General features: G+C 37.9%; 1 protein-coding gene across 6 annotated transcripts in view; it reads left to right on the forward strand.

The window, feature by feature from the left end:
* LOC111149242 (peroxisomal biogenesis factor 5 like) overlaps positions 1–19748 on the forward strand; it is a 224514-nt gene that overhangs the window by 47460 nt on the left and 157306 nt on the right. For 3 of the 6 annotated variants that reach the window (XM_022506202.1, XM_022506224.1, XM_022506216.1), the window contains exons 1-3: positions 9834–9859; positions 10574–10733; positions 12230–12301. The exons of 1 other annotated variant lie outside the window; for it this stretch is intronic. In XM_022506202.1, coding sequence (XP_022361910.1) covers positions 9834–9859; positions 10574–10733; positions 12230–12301 — 258 coding nt within the window. Of the gene's footprint in view, positions 1–9833; positions 9860–10573; positions 10734–12229; positions 12302–19748 lie in introns of those variants that run through there. 2 more of the 6 variants (XM_022506209.1, XM_022506240.1) reach the window with 1 other exon arrangement.

The following is a 19748-nucleotide window of genomic DNA, read 5'->3' on the forward strand; positions in this document are numbered from 1 at the left end:
TTACATATTACCAAGTTACATGAATGCCTAGAGTGTGTCAGCTGTAGGCCCATTTGCTGCTCATTTAATTCCTGACTACAGAAAATATGGATGCTTGTATTACTTACTTACAGTAGCCAGTGTTGAAGAAGGAATCTCATGATACAGTTTGATGAATTACCATGTCTTAATAAAACGGGGTGTGGTCAGCTATTTCGACTTACATTTAAACAGGATCCATGCCTGTCACCCACCAACCACTTCAGTAGCCCCCAGTTGCTCTCCTTGTCTGCTGTCTTCTTTCCTCCATTCCATTTCTCACCCTGTAACCAGGGTGGGTTTCCTAAAGCAGATTTGATATGTCACTCTCCTGCTTAAAATCCTGCAATGGCTGCTCATTGCCTTGAAAAAAAGATGTGATTTTTTAAGACTCCCCCTTCCTCTCTAGCCTCATCTGACATTACTCTCCCAAGCCCCAGATCTGTTCTCGCCCCACCAGCCTCCTCTCGGATGTTAGAAGGCCCCACCATTTTCTTTGGTCTTACCTCTTCTGTACTTCCCTCCTCCTCACTCTTCTGTGCCCCTATTCCCCAAGCCCACACACATACACCAGCCCTTCTCTTCCACTGTTTTGTAAACTACAAAATGCATGAAATGTTTAAGGCACAAGAATAAAATGAACATACTTCATACTCATGCTATGTAAAAATAAAACCATATTCAAGAAGCTTCCCATATCCCTTATCTGATCACCTAAGAAGAGAGTTTTTATAATTGTTCTTTTTTAAAGACTGTTTCTTTCTTATCAGCTAATAAAGTCATATAGAATTTCCTATAATAATCACCAAAGTGCCAAGATACCGTGTGTATTCAAATACATTTGTGCTTCTTTTTTCCAGTAATGGAAATATCAAATTTGGTGAAAATGTCAGAAGTAATCCACCACCTATTACTTTTTTTGTAATAGTAACACACAACTGTACTCAGTGAGTCTAGCTTCCCTAGTGCTAAAATGATCATGTGCCAACGTGAAGCAGCCATTGTTCCAAACTAATATAATTTTGCCTAAACAAACTCAAGTATGTCAAACATAATCTACTATGCATCTTCTCAAATTAATTTTGCCTTCATGACCCAAATATATAATTTCCAGGCATTAAACCCCTTTTTACTTTAGCCAAGGATTCACAGAATATTTGAATTCACGTGTTTGGTCACAGTGCTTTACATAAATGAAATTATTTGAAGTTTGCCTCTAATTATAAACTGTTGTATTTTCCCCCTAATTAGTAGTAACACTTTCTGTATCAACCAAGGTGTTACTTGATGTTTGTCATAAAGTAGGGTATGCAATTAGCCATGTCCTTTAGACTCTGCTGTTTTAATCTTTTTACTTTTCATGTCCATTGAATAAAAGAGCTATCTGTGGCCCCAAATCTTTCTTGTCCCTGTGACTTAGGAGAGCTCCCTCAGGGGTGCCTGGCTGGCTCAATGGGTTAAAGCCTCTGCCTTCGGCTCAGGTCATGATCCCAGGGTCCTGGGATCGAGCCCCACATCGGGCTCTCTGCTCACGGGGGAGCCTGCTTCCCTTCCTCTCTCTCTGCCTGCCTCTCTGCCTACTTGTGATCTCTGTCTGTCAAATAAATAAATAAAATCTTAAAAAAAAAAAGAAGAAGAAGAAGAGCTCCCTCAGTGAGTATTTACCCAGAAGCTTTTATCCATGAAGAAAATAGATAGGAACCTCAGACCTGCCCACCCTCTAGGGACTGCCACGTCATATTTGTAATGTTGTCATCAGTGAATTTATAAGCCACTGGAGAAAAGGGATGAATTAAAGAAGCCACACGGAGATTGATAGAGAAATGATGAGAATTGTGGTGTTGATTTAGGATTCCTCACGTTATCAGGGCCCTGTGAAAAAGCCCTGAGGTGAGGGTAATGGCTATGCCTCTAGGAAATGTCGTTTTCGGGAACAGAAGGGATTTATTCTAAACTGTCATATCTCTTATGTCTGTGTGGAGATCCACATGGAAAAAAATTCTCAAAATTCATTTGAGCCATAACAGAAAAGCTGGTTATAAGTCAGTCAGTCACATAGATGTAGCTTACTGGGGAAACGGTTTTGAACTTTTTGTGTGGATTTTATAGCCAAAGCACAAACTTTGGGCTGACTGTTCTTGGAAACAAAATTTCATAAACAAATTTTTCTTGAACATGTGTCAAAGTGTCAAAATAATGTGCACATTTAGAGAATGGATGACAATAGAGGTATAACATGGTTGGGGGACAGAAAGCTTATAGAAGCAACTGGGGGTTCTTTATTTTTATTAAAATAAGATGGTTGTTTTCTTTCACAAGGACATAAAATCATCATGCTCTGATCACTTGTTATAAAAGAAGTCAGTGGCAGGTGTAGGCCAGGTGTGCTGATACCAGTGAGAGAGAAAAGGAGCCACTGGAGAGGCCAATGATAAGCACAGCTGTGTTTGAGATAGGATAATACAGTTCCATCCCCATCCACTAAGGCCAACGCATATAAAAATAGGAAATCATGTCAACAGGGATCAGAAGCAGAACATCAAGTAATAGTTTCAGTTTTAGATTATTTCTTTTTTTTCCTAAGGGGCAAGATATAGAACATATAGTTTGCCCTTTTATTCTTTTTCTTTGTGGGGGAGAAAGGAGAGAGGTAAGTTTTTTAAAGTGATAGTAGAATTCATTTGTCATTCAGGGATCCAAACTAATGTCAGTTCTCTCAGCTTCTTTATCTATCTTAGACCTGCAACTACTCCCGTCCCACTGCTTGAGTGACAATAGGTAAAAACGTCAACTGGGACGGCTTGCTAATTTCACCTTGCTTTGGAAATAGTACCAAGACTACATAATGCCAAGAAATCTCGTAGATTAAAATATATCATTCTTCAGACATTGTCTTTAGTGGGAAGAAAACAATTTTTTTTAAGATTTTATTTATTGGGCGCCTGGGTGGCTCAGTGGTTAAAGCCTCTGCCTTCGGCTCAGGTCATGATCTCAGGGTCCTGGGATCAAGTCCCGCATCCCACTTTCTGCTCAGCAGAGAGTCTGTTTCCTTTTCTCTCCCTCTGCCTGCCTCTCTGCCTGCTTGTGATCTCTCTCTCTCTCTGCCAAATAAATAAATAAAATCTTTAAAAAAAAAAAGATTTTATTTATTTACTTGGCAGAGAGAGAGAGGGAGAAGCAGACTCCTGCCTGAGCAGGGAGCCCAATGTGGGGCTGGAGCCCAATGTGGGGCTCGATCCCAGGACCCTGAGATCCTGAGTTGAAGGCAGATGCTTAACCAACTGAGCCACCCAGGCACCCTAGAAAACAATTTTTGTTTATCAGTCATTGCATACTACATACCACTACATATATACGTTTAAAAACCAAGTGTAGAGAAAATGAAAAAATATATATTTTTGTAGAGAGAAGAATTTCAAAATGAAAGAATTGAACTCAGAATTTTCCTGTGAAGAAGAACATCATGTTTTGTTTGTTTTTTCTTTGAATGTGGTTTTGTTTGGTTTGGAGACTCGGCGGGGAGGGAAGGGCATTTAAGAAGAGTTTACTTATTGTCCTCAAAGTAATGTGGAACATTGCTGAATCTGACATAACTGAAATTTCAAGCTTAGTTTTTGTTTTCTGCCTACTTAATCTCAATAAACCACCCAAGCACTGTTCCTCAGACCATATGTAACCTTTCTGAGAAGGTATTAGCCTTCCTAGCCTAGTTGAGGCTTGCTACTTTTATTGCATATTTCAGAGGTGAATACTTTCTGTGTAGCCCAGAGTAAAGTGAACTTGTTTGCAGAAAACATTGGTGATCAAAGGATATGAAATTGAGGATGTGATAATTAATAGCAACTGGAATTGCCTATCATACCATGGATCTGTCCCTCCAAATTGAATTGTTTGATCACTTGCTTTTGACAGAACTACAAAAACACCAGCCCTTTGATCAGAAATCCTCTTCTGTAATCCTGGTGATAGGACCTATCACTAGCACTTGATGCTAGAAATGGAGTTCACTGATTTGCTTCTCAAATGAAAGCAACAAAATTCACTGTAGGGGAACAACAAATCCAGAACTTTTAGTGTTCTTATTTTGGAAGCTTATTGAACCAATGGTTTTGCTTTCTGAGTTTTAAAATTAAATTAAATTAAATTTGGGGTGCCTGGGTGGCTCAGTGGGTTAAGCCTCTGCCTTCGGCTCAGGTCATGATCCCAGGGTCCTGGGATCGAGTCCCACAGCTGGCTCTCTGCTCAGCAGGGAGCCTGCTTCCCTCCCCCTCTCTCTGCCTGCCTCTCTGTCTACTTGTGATCTCTGACTGTCAAATAAATTAATAAAATCTTTAAAAAAATAAATAAATAAAATTAAATTAAATTAAAGAAACCTTGGTGGAAAGAGTGCAGCAATGTGATAGTATGTATAATACTTTCAAAATGTATCACAGAAGATAGATGCAAAAAAAAGCAAGTATAATAAAATGTTAGTGGTAGAATCTCGGTAGGAAGCATGCAGGTGCTCACTGTAAAATTCCTTTAACTTTGCTGTGTGTTTGAAGCTTTTCACAATAAAATATTGTGAAGATATATAAGAAGGCACAAACCTGATACTGAATTTGTATACTTAAGAAAATGTCATTGCATAATGATACAAGACTGAATAGCCTTGATGATTATTTATGTTGAATTCCCATCTTTGGAAAACTTGGAGAACAGAAAATACTTTAAAGAAGCTTTATGGGGGCACCTGGCTGGCTCAGTGGGTTAAAGCCTCTGCCTTCAGCTCAGGTCATGATCTCGGGGTCCTGGGATCGAGCCCCGCATCGGGCTCTCTGCTGAGTGGGGACCCTGCTTCCTCCTCTCTCTCTGCTGCCTCTCTGCCTACTTGTGATCTCTCTCTCTCTCTCTGTCAAATAAATAAATTTTTAAAAAAAGCTTTATGAACTCTTCAGGTTAGTTTCTACAGACCCCAGCTACGCTAAAGACAGAAAGACAGTAAAGAGGGACTTTGAGGCTATAGTGAAAATTGTATTGTGTCTCATTGCCATTTTATTATCCAAGTAGTAATTGGACTATTTCCCAATTAGATTTGACTTAAAATTTAAAAATTACTAAATATTTGGACATATGCATATGACTTAAAATATGGCTTAAAATGCATCAACGTAGTTGTTGTCTTTGTATTTGTGTTTTCACCCAGCAACATACCTTTAGAACTGAGTTTGATCGCCATAGGTGATCTGCCTGCCCCAAAGCTAAAAAATTGTATCCTGCGGCTATTTTTGTTTTACTACATGTATGTTTCACCATAACATTGTTCTACAGTATATGTTTTATCATACCATTCTGGGGGTGGGGCGGGGGACACAACCGTAATGTCTTTTAAAAAGAAAAAAATAGGTCTTGAAAAATGCCAGACTTCACAAGCACCTCTGCAAATAATTCTCTGTAATGATGACATTTTTCCTTCAGAAAGTTGATTTCTTCCATATATAAGACAAATAAAAGATCGAAAAATTATCCCTTTATTGTAGAAGTCTGTCCAGGTTTATGTCCTAAGCAGAGTGAAACTCTCTTGAGCTCTAATTCCAGGCATTTGGGAAGAAACACCTCCTTCTCCCTAATTTCCTGTTTTCTCTTTTCATTGTCTCTTTGGCTCCCAAAGCAGTAGTGTTTGCGGTTCTGCTGACATTGTGGATCTTTAAAAAAGAAGAAGAAGAAGAAGAAGAAGAAGAAGGGACATGGGACCCAAATGATGTCAAAGAATTGAGAAGCTTAATATTATAAAGGAGAGTCAAGAGGAAAGAGGCATATTAAATGCAATAAACAAAACATTCACATAACCATACTACGACACTTGCCACAAGGGACAGAAGAAATAACTGTAGCATGAATCTCCACATTTTTTTAAAAACAAGTTTTTATTCCTGCAGAAACATAATAAAGAAAGGGTAAAGCCCTGACCCAGTCATTTTTCTGCAAAGGAGACTTATATGGGTCTTTTCTATGGCAATTTTATGGATCTCTCAAACAATCACACTTTGTTTATTTTCTTTTTATTATGAAAGAAATTCATTCTTATTTCAAAGAGTACTCCCAAGTATAAAGAGAACACATAAATCATGCATAATTCCATTTCCCAGAGAAAAGTGCTTTTAATATTTAGTACATATCCTTACAGATTTTTCTTCTATAAATAAATATCCTATAATTGTAAATTTTCAAAGAGAAGCATGCAGTTTTTCTCCACAAGGCTTTTGTTCTGACTTTCTTGCCTCGTGAATTCTACCCCCTCATTCTCTGGCATCTCCAGTTTCACTTTCTTCATTAGTTGCCTCATGAACTATAAAAGTATTCAGGACCTTCACACAAGCCAGTGGGGTGGGGGTTGGGGAGGACTACAATTTTCCCAGTATTCTTCCCCTCTATTTTTCCTCATTCCACTCTCTCTTCCCTCCCACCCTTTTTTTAAACTGTGGGAGAACACTTAACAGGAGATCTGCCATCTTAATACATTTTTCCCTCTTTGTCTTTTCAGTCAAGCTTTTGTAAGGGAAAAGAAGTCCTTTCTCGGTATCTTTACTCCCTTAGTACCAGGGTAGTCAATAAATTACTCTAATTTTGGTTCCAGGAATTCTCTTCCTAAGGTCCTTGATGGCTGCCAGCATGCCCAACACAATGGAAGTTTGCAGGGTACCTTCTTACTTAACCTTTCATCAGCATTTGACACTGTTGAGGGCTCTTTTTTCTTTGATTGCGTCCTCCTTGTTCTCCTCTTACACCCCTATTCAGCCTCCTTCACTGGGTTCTTTTCTTTGGCCATTTTTTCTTTCTTTCTGTCTTTCTTTCTTTCTTTCTTTTTTAAAGATTTTATTTATTTGACACAGAGAGAGAGAGAGATCACAAGTAGGCAGAGAGGCAGGCAGAGAGAGAGAGGGGAAGAAGCAGGCTCCCGGCGGAGCAAACACCGAGCAAATCCCAGGACCCTGGGATCATGACCTGAGCCGAAGGCAGAGGCTTTAACCCACTGAGCCACCCAGGTGCCCCATGGCCCATTCTTTAAAAGTAACAATTCTCCAGGATGCTGGACTTAGTCCTTATCTCTTTTGTTTTCTTTTTTAATGAGCTCACCTGCTCCTGCAATTTTAGTTATCTCTGGAAATCTTTATGCCCTGCCCTTACCTCTCTTCTGAGATTTAGACCCTTATATCCAAAAGACCAACTGGATCTTTCCACTCGGATGAACGTTCCAAAAACATCACAAACTTAGCACATATCTTTTCAGCACATTATCTCTTCTCCCAATCCTCCTCCTTCTCATCGAGACCCTATTCAGTTGCTGGCAACACCATTTAATAGCTGTAATAGTGTAAATAACAGCAGAGAGGCTTTTTAAAATAATGCAAACTTGACCACGGAAAGATGCAATATTTACATTCATCTTGACACCTGTGGTCAATCACAAATTGCTTTGGGGGCTAATTCATGCTATTACCTCTAAAACTGGACTGCTAGAGAATCTGATAATTAGAAGTCCATTGGCGACTGTGAATACAATTACAGGAAATTGCAAACTGATTTTAATTCTCTTAAAAGTGAAGAGAAAGGAAGGAGCCTGCTAGGGAGCATAGACCACTCTTTCAAGTTTGACAGTGAAGAGATAAGAGAAATTAAACGAATGTCTTTAGGGGAAAGGAGATGTGAGGAAGTCATCTTTTAGAACAAGGCAAACTGAGTAGTTTTGCAGGCTGTGGGAAGAAGGTGATGGAGAAGAAGGAATGGACGACAGGGAAGATAAGAAGATAGGAATTGAATACTGACAAGCACAGAAAGAGTAGGGAAGTCTTTGTTTCTTTTGTCTCTATTATATATTCTTCATGTAACATTTGTTTTTACTAAATTCAGGTCTACTATTCATCATTAAATAAATAATAGTAAAAATATTTTTTAATATTTATATGTAATTTTTAAACTTTAAATTCCAGTTAGTTAACATACAGTGTAATAGTATTAGTTTCAGGTGTACAATGTAGTGATTCAGCACTTCCATACAACACCTGGTGCTCATCACACATGCACTCTTTAATACCCATCACCTATTAACCCGTCCCCTATCCCCTTCCCCTCTGGTAACCGTCAATTTGTTCTCTATAGTTAAGAGTCTGTTTCTTGGTTTGCCTCTCTCACTTTTTCTTCCCCATGCTCATTTTTTTTGTTTCTTAAATTCCACATATGAGTGAAATTGTATGGTATGTGTCTTTCTCTGACTTATTTTGCTTGGCAAAATACTCTCTAGCTCCATCCACATCATTGCAAATGGCAAGATTTCATTCCCATATATATATATCCACATACATATATACCACATCTTCTGTATCCATTCATCAGTTGATGGACATTTGGGCTCTTTCCGTAATTTAGCTATTGTTGATAATGCTGCTATAAACATCAGGGTGTATATATCCCTTCAAATCAGTGTTTTTGTATCCTTTGGGTAAATACCTAGCAGTGCAATTGCTAGATCATAGGGGAATTCTATTTTAAACTTCTTGGGGAATCTCCATAATTTTTTCCACAGTGGCTGGCACCGGTTTGCATTTTTATACATAATCTTTCACCTTTGTATTTATTTACGTTATTGTTCTGTAGTTAGGCAAAAATTGCAACTGAGGCTAATTTGTGCAATTAACTAAATAATGTGTTTCTTTTCCTTTTGAAAATTTCTTTCATATATTCCATTCTTAGTAAGAATGAAGAATCATTTTAATTTGGTCTATATACAACTAGTGTCTTTCAGTTCAAACTCTTACTTTTTAATAAACTCCTATTCTAAAATGAACATAGGGAGTTTCATTTTTCAGGTCCTTATCTCATTAGATTTTGTTGTTTTGTTTTGTTTTGTTGTTACATACTTGCAAAATTTTCTTATATAATACATTCCAAATCTGTGACCAGGTATTGTTTTCCTATACAGTTTCTAAGTTTTATGGTTTATTTAATTCAAATGAGTAAACCCACCTTTCTGTTCTACTTTTGTGGAGGAGAGAATGAAGGAGTGAGAAGCAGGAGGTAAATAGGGTTAATGAAAGATAGTGGAACGTCTGCAGAGAGGAAAGTTTACCAGTTAGTCAATATTCTTGAGAAACCTCTAGATCTGATTCAATGGTATTTAAAAAAAAAAAAAAAAAAAAAGTTATCAGCACTGACAAAGAACTAAATAGATCTCCTTGCAGTTACTCAGAAGGGATTCAGAATGGTGTGGGGAAGATGGGAGATATTCCATTTGGGGTTTGACATTGGACGCTTCTCCTGAGCTGAAAGCTTCTCGTAAGGAGTGAGGTCTTCCCTTTCCTCACTTCCTCCCACCTCAAAGTCCTCACCATTTTAGCTCCACTGCACCGATGCTCTCTTCTCAGCTGCACGTAGGCGAGCAGTGCACAGAACCGACTATCAGCAGGCAGCGTGCTAAGGCTGAGGTGGAGAGGGCCTGACCTTGCTGCCTCAGTTGAAATCCTCAGCTCCACTGCCTGCCAGGGGAGGTGGGAGGGGCACAGGAAGTGACTACCCTCTGGCTTCTCCTCCCACAGAAGCCCTGCCTCCTTCACGTTTGGACAGTGGAGAGGTTAGCTTGCTTTCTCCTTCTAGTTCTGTCCTTTGGCTAATGGGAAAGACCACGCAGAAGCTATGGAGTTGCTTTTTGTGCTTGACAAAAGTGCATAGATAGAAGACAGGGATTCCTGGCTGGGAGGAGGGAGGAGAGCTGAAGATCTCTGCCTGGGCTGGCGGATCTAAGCAGTCAAAGTGGGAAGCTGTGTGCTTGAAAGAGGATTATGCTCGCACTAGAAATAAGCAGTAAGTGAGCGAATAACCATTATGGCTTAGAGAAGGATTAATCCCCCTGGGGTTGTGGGGTGAACTAGAAAATATTGCTTAACTCTAGAGTAAAACTGTAAGTCTTCTGACTGTGTGTAGAGTTGTGTGCTGTTTGGAGACTGGGGCTTAAATACAAAATCAGAGCTCTAAACGCCTCCTCCCACTCTTGGAAAATGCCAACTTCTTCATAGAGTAGTTGTGGATATAATCTCCTTCCCTGACCTAGCCTCTTCCCAGGAAAATACACTCCTAAATCAGCTAAGGAGTTGGGATTAAATTGGAAAGGTGGAATTTGGTAGTGGTAGAATTGCAGTCTTTAATTGTGTTTGGTGAATGCCGACATTGTTATACCAGTTAGCAGTGATTTGTACATCACTTAGAAATCCTGGGGTGGGGCATTAAAAAGGGAAAATTGAGAACTTTTATGAGAAAGAGGCTGAAGTGTCCATATGCGAAGGATGAAATATAAAAATGTATGTAATTAATAATAGATGGAGTGTTTTCAAAAGCGTTAAACTAGACCAGCCTTCAGAGAACCTAGAAGTATAAGGATGAAAATTAGTTAGAAAGGAAGAAATTTTACTTTCAGTGGTTTTTTTCTGCTAGCCAAAAATTTCACAATGTTTACAAAGTCAAGACAATGATTCAGGGATACTTCAATTATTGCCATACATTATAAATACTGTTGCGGGACAAGATCTGTGGTTCCTTTGTCAGCAAGTTCTGGCAATGAAACCACTGCCGCTGGTGCAAAGAATTCTGGGATGTCTGACAGTGAAATGGATGGAAGGACCCACATTCCATCTCTGCTTAATGTCTTTTTGTCCAGAAATCGGGTCATGCAAATGAGCTACTTGGTACGTATACAGATCAATATTTGGAAAGGCATTTCTGAATGTTTTGCATTAGAGGGTCTCTGGACAATATCTTATGGCAACCAGTAGACTAAGAGGATACAAAAACAAAGTGATAGGAAGGAAGTCAGCTTGATTGAAACCAACCCTGTTCTTTTTGTTTTCCATCAATCCTGAAATGGAACCTCAAATGAGGAGAAGAAGAAGAATAGAAATACTGTGGCCATCTGTTCTGTTCTAAGTGGCCAAATTCATTAATATATGAATGAGAATTCTATTTTATTCATGCATCCGAACACTTGAAGATTCAGAATTCTCTTTATTACAGAAAAAAAATCAACACAAAAATAGGAGGTATATTTATTGGGGAGGAAGGGGAAAAACAGATAAGAATTGTGTCCCACAGGGTAAAGAAGATTGATATCATGTTCGCTGGAGGATACAGTTTTTCCCTCAATGAGATGGGGATCCTAATATGGCATAATAGATGCAAACAAATACTTCTTAGTTCCCTTAATTCTCCTCGATGTATTTAATACCTAAAGCAAGGATTGTTTTTTGTTTTTGTTTTAATAATAACGTTGGATTACAGCTAACTATGTAGTGAATTTTATTTTCCTTTTCTTACTGGTCCTCTACAGAGGTGCTATGATTTCTGAAATTATGAAGAAGGAATTTGTCATTTCTGGTATTCCTATCAGCCAGCACATTAGGAGAAAGAAAAAAAAAAAAAAACCTCAGACGTATTATCTTTCTCCTATAGCACAATGGTGAAATGGTTAAAATGATCTATGACCTTTCCTAACTTTACAGTTTTTGCTATGGGGAAGGTAGCTGAGGTTTGGTCATGGGGACGGGAAAAAAAAGACAAAATGCAGTAAAGTGCATTTTTTTTAAAATGGTCTGTATTCTTCCAATTTTTCAAACTACCTAATTTTGAAAATTATTTTACTCATCTTTTAAAAATTATTTGAATTAGTTTTTCCAGTATTAGTTTTCATCATTTATAAGCAAATGTAGAAAATCTGAAGATTCATTATCTGAGTTGCATAATGCTTGCCTTATTCTTTAAAATATAAAAGGGATTAAAATAAACATTTACTAGTTGAAGTCTTAAGCATACTATAACTACTAAGTGCAGTTTCAGTCTTTAAGAAAAATGGGCTGGGACTCTTAAGGGAATTGTTATCTCAAAGTATTAAAGAATCTGTTTTGAAACTACAGAATTGAAAAAAAAAAAGCACAATATTCAGAACAACATTAAAGGTATAATTTGGATGGGAGGGGCTAAGCAGAAATACTTGATGAGTTAATTATAAGCCCGCAATTTAACAACAAAACATTTGCTGTTATCCGTGAGAGACTGACATAAAGAATGATATATTATGACTAGTGAATAAGGTTAAGTAAAGACTTTTATCTTGAAAAAGAATTAAGTGGGAGTTAACCTTATTAATGGAGAGAAACTAAATGATCATTTAAAATTATTCTTTCACAAGAAAAGTAAAGAAAAAGGATATGGAAAACTAAGCAGTGATGAAGACCTCGAAATAATTGTTGATCAAAAGCAGGTAAGTGAATGCTTACATACATTTTCTGCTGTTGCACTGTAGATCTTTGACAGCCGAAGCCCTTTGAGTGTTCAGCCCTGCACTTGTGGCTGTGTTAGCCTGTCTGGCAGAGGCGTACATAACAAGATTGGTTTTGAGAGCAGCTAAGCCTCCCCAAATGATCCCTCTGATCCACTGACTTCTGCATGCTGTCAACACGCATGTTCTGTATATAAGAACGATGAAAATTAAGCAGAACTAGATAACAGAACTTTTGGAAAATTACATTCCCCAGTGGAAAATGAATCAATACAATGATAATTTGTTTAGAAAAAAAATTTAAACAAGAATCAGAACGTACGTTATTTTGAAAATGAGAAAGCTAACGTTAGTGTAAAACAATGAGTATGCTTTAAGGGGAGGGGGGTAAAAGACTAAAAAAAAAAAACTGGGAAGCTGGAAACATATGTATTGCCCAATTTATCAGAATATCGGCAATAAATTTAGAGATTATTTACAAAATATAAAAAGAAAAAGCTACTTAATGTTCTTTAATACTGCCTGTAATTTGAGAAACAGCTAGCTTGGATTTTATATGGGTCCATAAGGTGAAATGAAAACTGCTTAATAGACCATAAACAATGATATCAGGTAATGGAAAGTATCCAACTAATGCCACTGAATTGGCATTGGCCCTTAACGTCTTTGTTAATTATCAAGGAGGCAACTGCACATCTATTTAATGTGTACCCGAGTCTGAGGATGATGTAAGCTCAGGTGGAGACTGAGAAATAATTCAAAGGAGTCTGCGTAGATGAAGAGGTTAGAAAGAAAGCAATCAGCAAGTTACAGAAAAGCAAGTGGAATTTAGACAATCTCATAATCGTTTGTTTTGCATCATGACGATTGCATTAAAGGAGCCATTGTGTATATTTCTGAAAAAAAAAGAAAAATAGCCATTGGAAGAGAGCGATCAGAAGAAGTTGAGTTGGAGACTTGCTTCTCAGGTCTGAAATACTGAGGTAACTGAAGTGGTCTTCTGGGGGAAACTCACCAAACAAAGCATCTCCCCAGAGGTACAAAACAGGTTGATCTTACAGTATCCACTCAAATTGTCTTTGAATTCTTTTTTCTTGCCTTATCTTCACTCGCCTGCTCCTGAGTGAATTGGGGGGCAGAGATTGGCGAGGAATTTGGCCCTGTATTTCTACTTAGTGCCAGTTGTTCAGTTTAGTTAATAAGATCAGAGGAGCTGGAGCTGGAGCGCTCTGCTGGGCTTTTAGCTATCATTTTAACTATGCCAGATTAATTACTTAGAGCACAAGATCCTATCTCTAGACTGGCATTCTCACTGAAGGACGGGAGCCACCCAGTGAATGAACTAGTAAAATACAATTGAGTATATTATGAGAGCACACATACCTATCCATTTTTCTATTAAAATGAAAAGTAAGTTATTTTTTTATTTCTTCCTTAATCATGTAGAAGTTAAACATTTACTCTTTTTTGTACTTGCTTAGTATCATCCTACCCTCAAATGTTGCTTGTTTTTTTTTGTTTTTGTTTTTGTTTTTCTTAAACTTTTCTGTTTGTTATAACTAAATTTGGGGTTACAGAATACCATAAAAATATACACTGAAAAAATATATATATATACACTGAGATCTTTGAAGCGGAAAGCCCAAGGGAGTCATTGTTCTATTTTCTCATGGTAGCTTTCACATTTATGTTGTTGTCCCCAAACACATTTTATTAACTGTTAAGAGAACCAACTTTCCTTCTGTTGCAAAAAATAATGCTTTTCTTACCTAGATCAAAGGTGGGAGGATTTGACTCACCCAGTCATCGTTTGCCTCTGTAGTTAATCATGTTTCCCCCAGTGCCACGGCACCAGTTGGCACCAGTTGGCAGTGACCCAGCGTTGCTGAGTCATTCATGTCAAAACATGTTTTAAAAGACGAGTCATTATGAATATGAGTTGGCTTTCATGTTTGCTGTTGGCAGTAAGACTAGTCCTTCCTTTGGGGGAAGCTTTACTTGCTGGTGATGTTGTGAGCAAATCCTAGGTTGAAACAATGACAGTGTTGATACCTCATAGTAAAATATTTAGGATAACACTCTAACTAGCCTTGATAATACTACAAAAAATCCTTTCTATGCTTCAGAAAGCGTCATTAAAAGTGTGTATGTGTTTATGTGTGTAAAACCCATTCATTTACTATTGCCTCGTTTCATAGATATTATATATTTGGGGAGGAATCTTTATGTTCGAATTATTCTTTCCATATCTTTTTAGAAACATGGTAGATGTTTGTTAGTCAATCTTCATATAATTGCAAATAGCTTTTTCAGCAAGTGCTGCTAAAAGAAAATCTAAAGAAGATAGGTAAAATAGTTGGAGTGCTGTGCTGGGCAGAAGTCTACTAATCTCATTAAATTGGTTGTCCAGAAACTGTTGCACTACAATGCTGTGTAAGCTATATGCTGTTTTATCCGTCGCGTGATTTGCAAGACATGTATTTCCCCAGAAAGTTCAGAATTTTGCTGATGTAAGCAAATTAATATCAGAAGCAGCACAGAGTGTGTGGATTTTGTTCTCCCTGCCGCTCCATTCAGTGGGGTAAAAGGTGATTTCTATGTTATTTCTACATGAGAAAAAGTGATTTTGGAAATGTGTAAGGTTTTATCTTAAAAGGCAATACTGTGCTTCTCTCTTTGTCAAATGTTATTGGCAAAATTTATTTGCAGTTTGTATGAAGATATTCTAGAGAATTCATAGATTCGTGCTAACGTCCTAAAATTACTGGTGTCATGTATAATAACACATACACACACACATAGAGTAATTTAAATATAGGCGTATGACATTGGCATTGGAATCCATATTTTCCACCAGAAATCCCTAGAGTTTTCAAACTTCAAGCATAAGAAAGCTATCAAAGGAAACATTAGATTAAAATTTTAATGCCTCTAAGCCCCATTTTACATAAATATATCTATTTCATTATTTATATGTTATATAATTGTATATATAATATTTTTAATATTTAATATATATATTTAATAATTATATATATAACATATATATAATTATTATATATAATTATAACAAATATATATAATTAATAAATTATGTGTTAGGCTTTCCAGAATAAATATTAAAAGAGAAATTTTAAGTATATTTCAGATCATTTTTATTATTCATTAAAATGTTCTTTCCTGATTGGGGGGCATGGATCTTGTTTAGGAATAGATTTCATGTACAAATTCATTTCCTTTTGAAGCTTACTGAGATTTTAGGGACGGGAGTGGGCGAGTAAATGGTCAAGGGCCTTGAGTAAGGCTTTAAAAATATTTTCTACTTAAAATAATAAATTCATTCTATTTTAAATTACTATTTTTAATTAGAATAGAGTCAACTTGGTTCAAGGTTTATGATACACTACACCAATACACTGGACCATTCTTCTAAAATGTTTTCAAGTTCCAAGTTAACTTCAAGGATGTATGTAACAAAGGGTAACGCAAAGTTATGGACTATCATAATTATATGAATGATATGCTCACAGGTTCAAACATTTCAAAAGTGGTTTTCAGAGTATGTCATGAATCCAGTTGGTTATAGGACTCAGAGTTGCAGCTGCATATCCTTCAGTGCATTAAGGTGGGGAAGTGTCAAATGTCAGCCAGTTACAAGGGGAACAAGTGTACAGAGATCGGAGCATTGGTTCTCAAATTCTAGCAGCCTCAGAATCCCCTGGAGGGCTTGTTAGAACATGGGCTTTGGGGCAGGAAGGGGGCCACCCCCAGAATTTCTGATTCTGTAGGTCAGGGGTAGGGCACAAGAATTTGCATTTCTAAGTCCTTAGCTCCCACTGCTGGTCCCAGACCATACTTTGAGAACCACTGGGTCAAAGGAAAAAATTATTATAGTTCTGAAGGGAAAAAAATATACATGACTTGTGATAAATTCTATATTCTTCAACTAAGCATTACCTGGAAATCTAAAAACTAGAATTCATAGATGTACAACAAAATAATACTGAAAACAAGAAAACCATAGCCATTTATACCCAGAGGTGCCTTTTAAGACCCAGATTTGTAGTTTGACTAAATTCTACCCCACACCCTTGTGATCTTGAATTGGTCTGAGGTGTTTCTTTTTGTAAAATAATATTCTGCTCCTACCATTTCCCAGAGTTTCTCTGAGAAGATAAAATCTGTAAAAGTGCTTTATAAACTGTAAATCATTATGCCATTTTTAATTAGCAAGTCATAACAACTGTATTAGTCTGTTTCACCCACCATATGAACTATCATAGCCTGGATGGGTTAAACAACAGACATTTCTCGTAGTTCTGGAGGCTGGGAAGTCCAAGATCAAGGTGCTGGTATGGCCAGTTTCTGAAGAAAGATCTCTTCTGGGTTTATAGATAGCCATCTTCTCACTGTGTTCTCATATGGCAAGGAGAAAGAGCTCTGGCGTCTCTTCCTCTTATCGGGGCTCTACCCTTACTGATTCACTTAACCTTTACCGTCTTCTCACAGGCCCTATCTCCAAATACAGTCACGGTGGGGGTGGAGGCTTCAATATATGAATTTGTGGGGAAGGGAGACAAACATTCAGTCCCTACTACCCCACAACCCCAATTTAGCAAAGAGCAATATTGAGATCTAGAAAGGTGAATCGAGTTGCCCTGAGTCCTGGTTAGGTACAGAAAGAACCCTAGAAGCCAACCTTCCCTCCTGACGTTCAGTCCAATGCTCTTTCTATAACTACACATAGCTCCACGGTTGCGCATTACTGGTCATCCCATAGATGAGTCTTAAGCAGTTTTGCTCTGGTGTTCTAAGTATATAAAATAACTATATACTGGAAATATCATCATTGGCTGATATTTATTTATTGAATCTCCACAGGGATAACCTTTTCCATAAACACTCCTTAACTATTTACTTCCCTTTTGGCCCCATGGCTCTGATAGAAGAGAAATGTCTTCAAAGTAAATGTATACAGAATTAGAGCTAAAAGGTTGTTAACATCCAGTCCCTCTTCCCTTCCCTACAAAACTTCCTCAGGGAGGAGACATGAAAAGCACCATGAGAGAAACAACACATACCTTTCTTACCCCAAAACCTGTCTGCGAGTGTCCTTTTAAATTATAGAAACCTGAGCAGAAGGCAATGGAAACTAGAATTTCTGTGATTTTTCTTGAAAGAAAAAGAAGAAGCAAAGTATAGCCACCTCCTTGTGTTTTCAATAACACAGAAGCATTTGAATGGGATTGCGATGCTATCCTAGTGGCCATCGTCCGAATGAATCCTGAAGAGGAAGGTACAGGCCATCATGAAATAAAAATGGGAGAATGAGAAAAACGATGAGCCGGGGTAAGGATACCCAACTTCCCTCTGGTATTAACAGACAGTGTGGTCATATCACCATCTAAGCAGCAGACATGAGTCTTGGACTCATAAATAGTAAAGGGATGGGGATGTTATGTGTCACTGCTTTATACTCAGCACCATCTAGCCGGTGCTTTCTTTGCCATATCAATATGGTGACTTAAATTTAAAGATAATTCAGATCCTTTTTACCTCTGAGAATATTTATAAAGCATGAGACCCTATCTCTTGGTGTCATGTGTAATACTCTCCTGGAGTACCTTCTTGGTGACTGTATTAGTCAGCAAGAACAGAAACCCCTTAGAGTTGCAGAAAGCAGACCATCCGGTCAGCCTAGAGATTCTGAAGCAGGATACTCTGAGACATTGAACGGACGAAGCAGTTGTGGTTGTCCTCGCTCCTCTCAGAGCAGACATAGGGTCATTAGCATGTTCCCTCGGCAAGATTGATAGATGAGGAACGGTTCGATGAAAATAAGACATATTTATTTGTGATGAGAGAGAATGAAGCTATTCAAATATGCTATATATCTGAAATCAGCATTGTAGTAAATAAAGATTCTCTGCTGTGGTCCAATCAGTGCTATCTTGGCTGCAAAGCCATTTATCATCATAAATATTGCACAGGGAAGGGGACAAGTTTTTCCACTAGGTTAAATAGAAAAATTACTGAAATATAGGCATGATCACCCTGTGTTTTATTGCTAAATATTTCCTTATTTTTTCAAGAAATAAAAAAATAGTTCTGAGTTACCTGTAATTTGGCAGGAGTGGGAGAAGCATGATAATAGGGAATATCTTTATCTTTTCCTTGTAAACTCACGATGGTGAGTTTATTTGTGTTTGTTTAACTTCATGCATTTCAATTCAGTAATACCAATTCCAAGCCTCACTTCTGACTTCTGAAAAGCAAAAAGGGTCGACCTAATAGCTTCATTTCAGAGGCTTCTGACATGTTACAGAGATGTGAAGATAGAACGGCAGAAGGTCTAGACAGTCACTACTTACAGAGCGACCCAGAGACAAGCAAGAGAGACCTGAAGTAGGAGGTGTCACCCTACTTTGTAGTCTCCACTTTGCCACTTACGAAGCAGAAGACACTAGAGTGAGCAATTTCCATTCTCTGAGTTGCCATTTCTTCATCTAGAAAATGGAATGACACCATCTGGCTCAGATATCTGTCATGAGGTTCAAATGGGGATGCCCCACTGGAGAGCCTGTCCGGGTCGTCGCTGCCTGGTCTCATGTTCTCCCCACCGGCACCTCCTGCTTCCCGAATGTCCGCTGCTTGTTGCACCGCATGTTCACTTTCCTTTTTCCCGCTGCGTTGCTAGTATTCTGCATGCCTTCTGGAAGATGCCATTGAGGTCATTGATCTAGTGTGTTTTCAGCAGTGCTGGCTCCTCGGCCACTGCAAGCATTGGACATTAGATATAACAGTGTCCTTAAATGGTGGTAAAAGCAAGTCTTTCACAGACAGGAATGTGAATTAAATCTGAATAAACTGGTATGGTCACATGCTAGTGTTACAATCTTGGGAAAATTAACCAGCCTCTCTGAACCTGATATTTCCTCCTATTCGGGACTTTTACCACCTTTTCTTGCCCTCTTTCCTTGCATCTCAGTGAGTACCAGCATAGCTGAATATGAGCACCAGCTTTCCTCGACCAGTCCATCTTCCCCGGTTTTCTAAACAATCATGAAAAATCACAGGGGTCGATTGGAAACTATAATCACCAAGAGAGAGACCATGAATTACCACCTCAAGTTCAACAAATATGCATGTACCACATATCTTTATTTTAAAGTATTGATGTACAGCCTATGTTCATTACATGTGACATGAGATTTAAAAAAACATTTCAAGTTGGAAAAATACCAATGTTAAGTTATTTTCAAATAGCCCTTTTTTTTTTCTTTTGAATCTAATGGGAAAAAGTGCTGGCAGCATGTTTAGTCAGTGAGAAAATAAATGCAAAATTGAAATGACATGAGCTGACATGCTGAGTGTAAAAATGATGTGATATATGAAAATAGTGGCCAGAGATGGTAATATTCAAAAGAAG

The sequence above is a fragment of the Enhydra lutris genome, unplaced genomic scaffold (genome assembly GCF_002288905.1).
Source record: "Enhydra lutris kenyoni isolate GAN:26980312 unplaced genomic scaffold, ASM228890v2 scaffoldscaffold2, whole genome shotgun sequence".
In the NCBI taxonomy this organism is placed as follows: domain Eukaryota; kingdom Metazoa; phylum Chordata; class Mammalia; order Carnivora; family Mustelidae; genus Enhydra; species Enhydra lutris.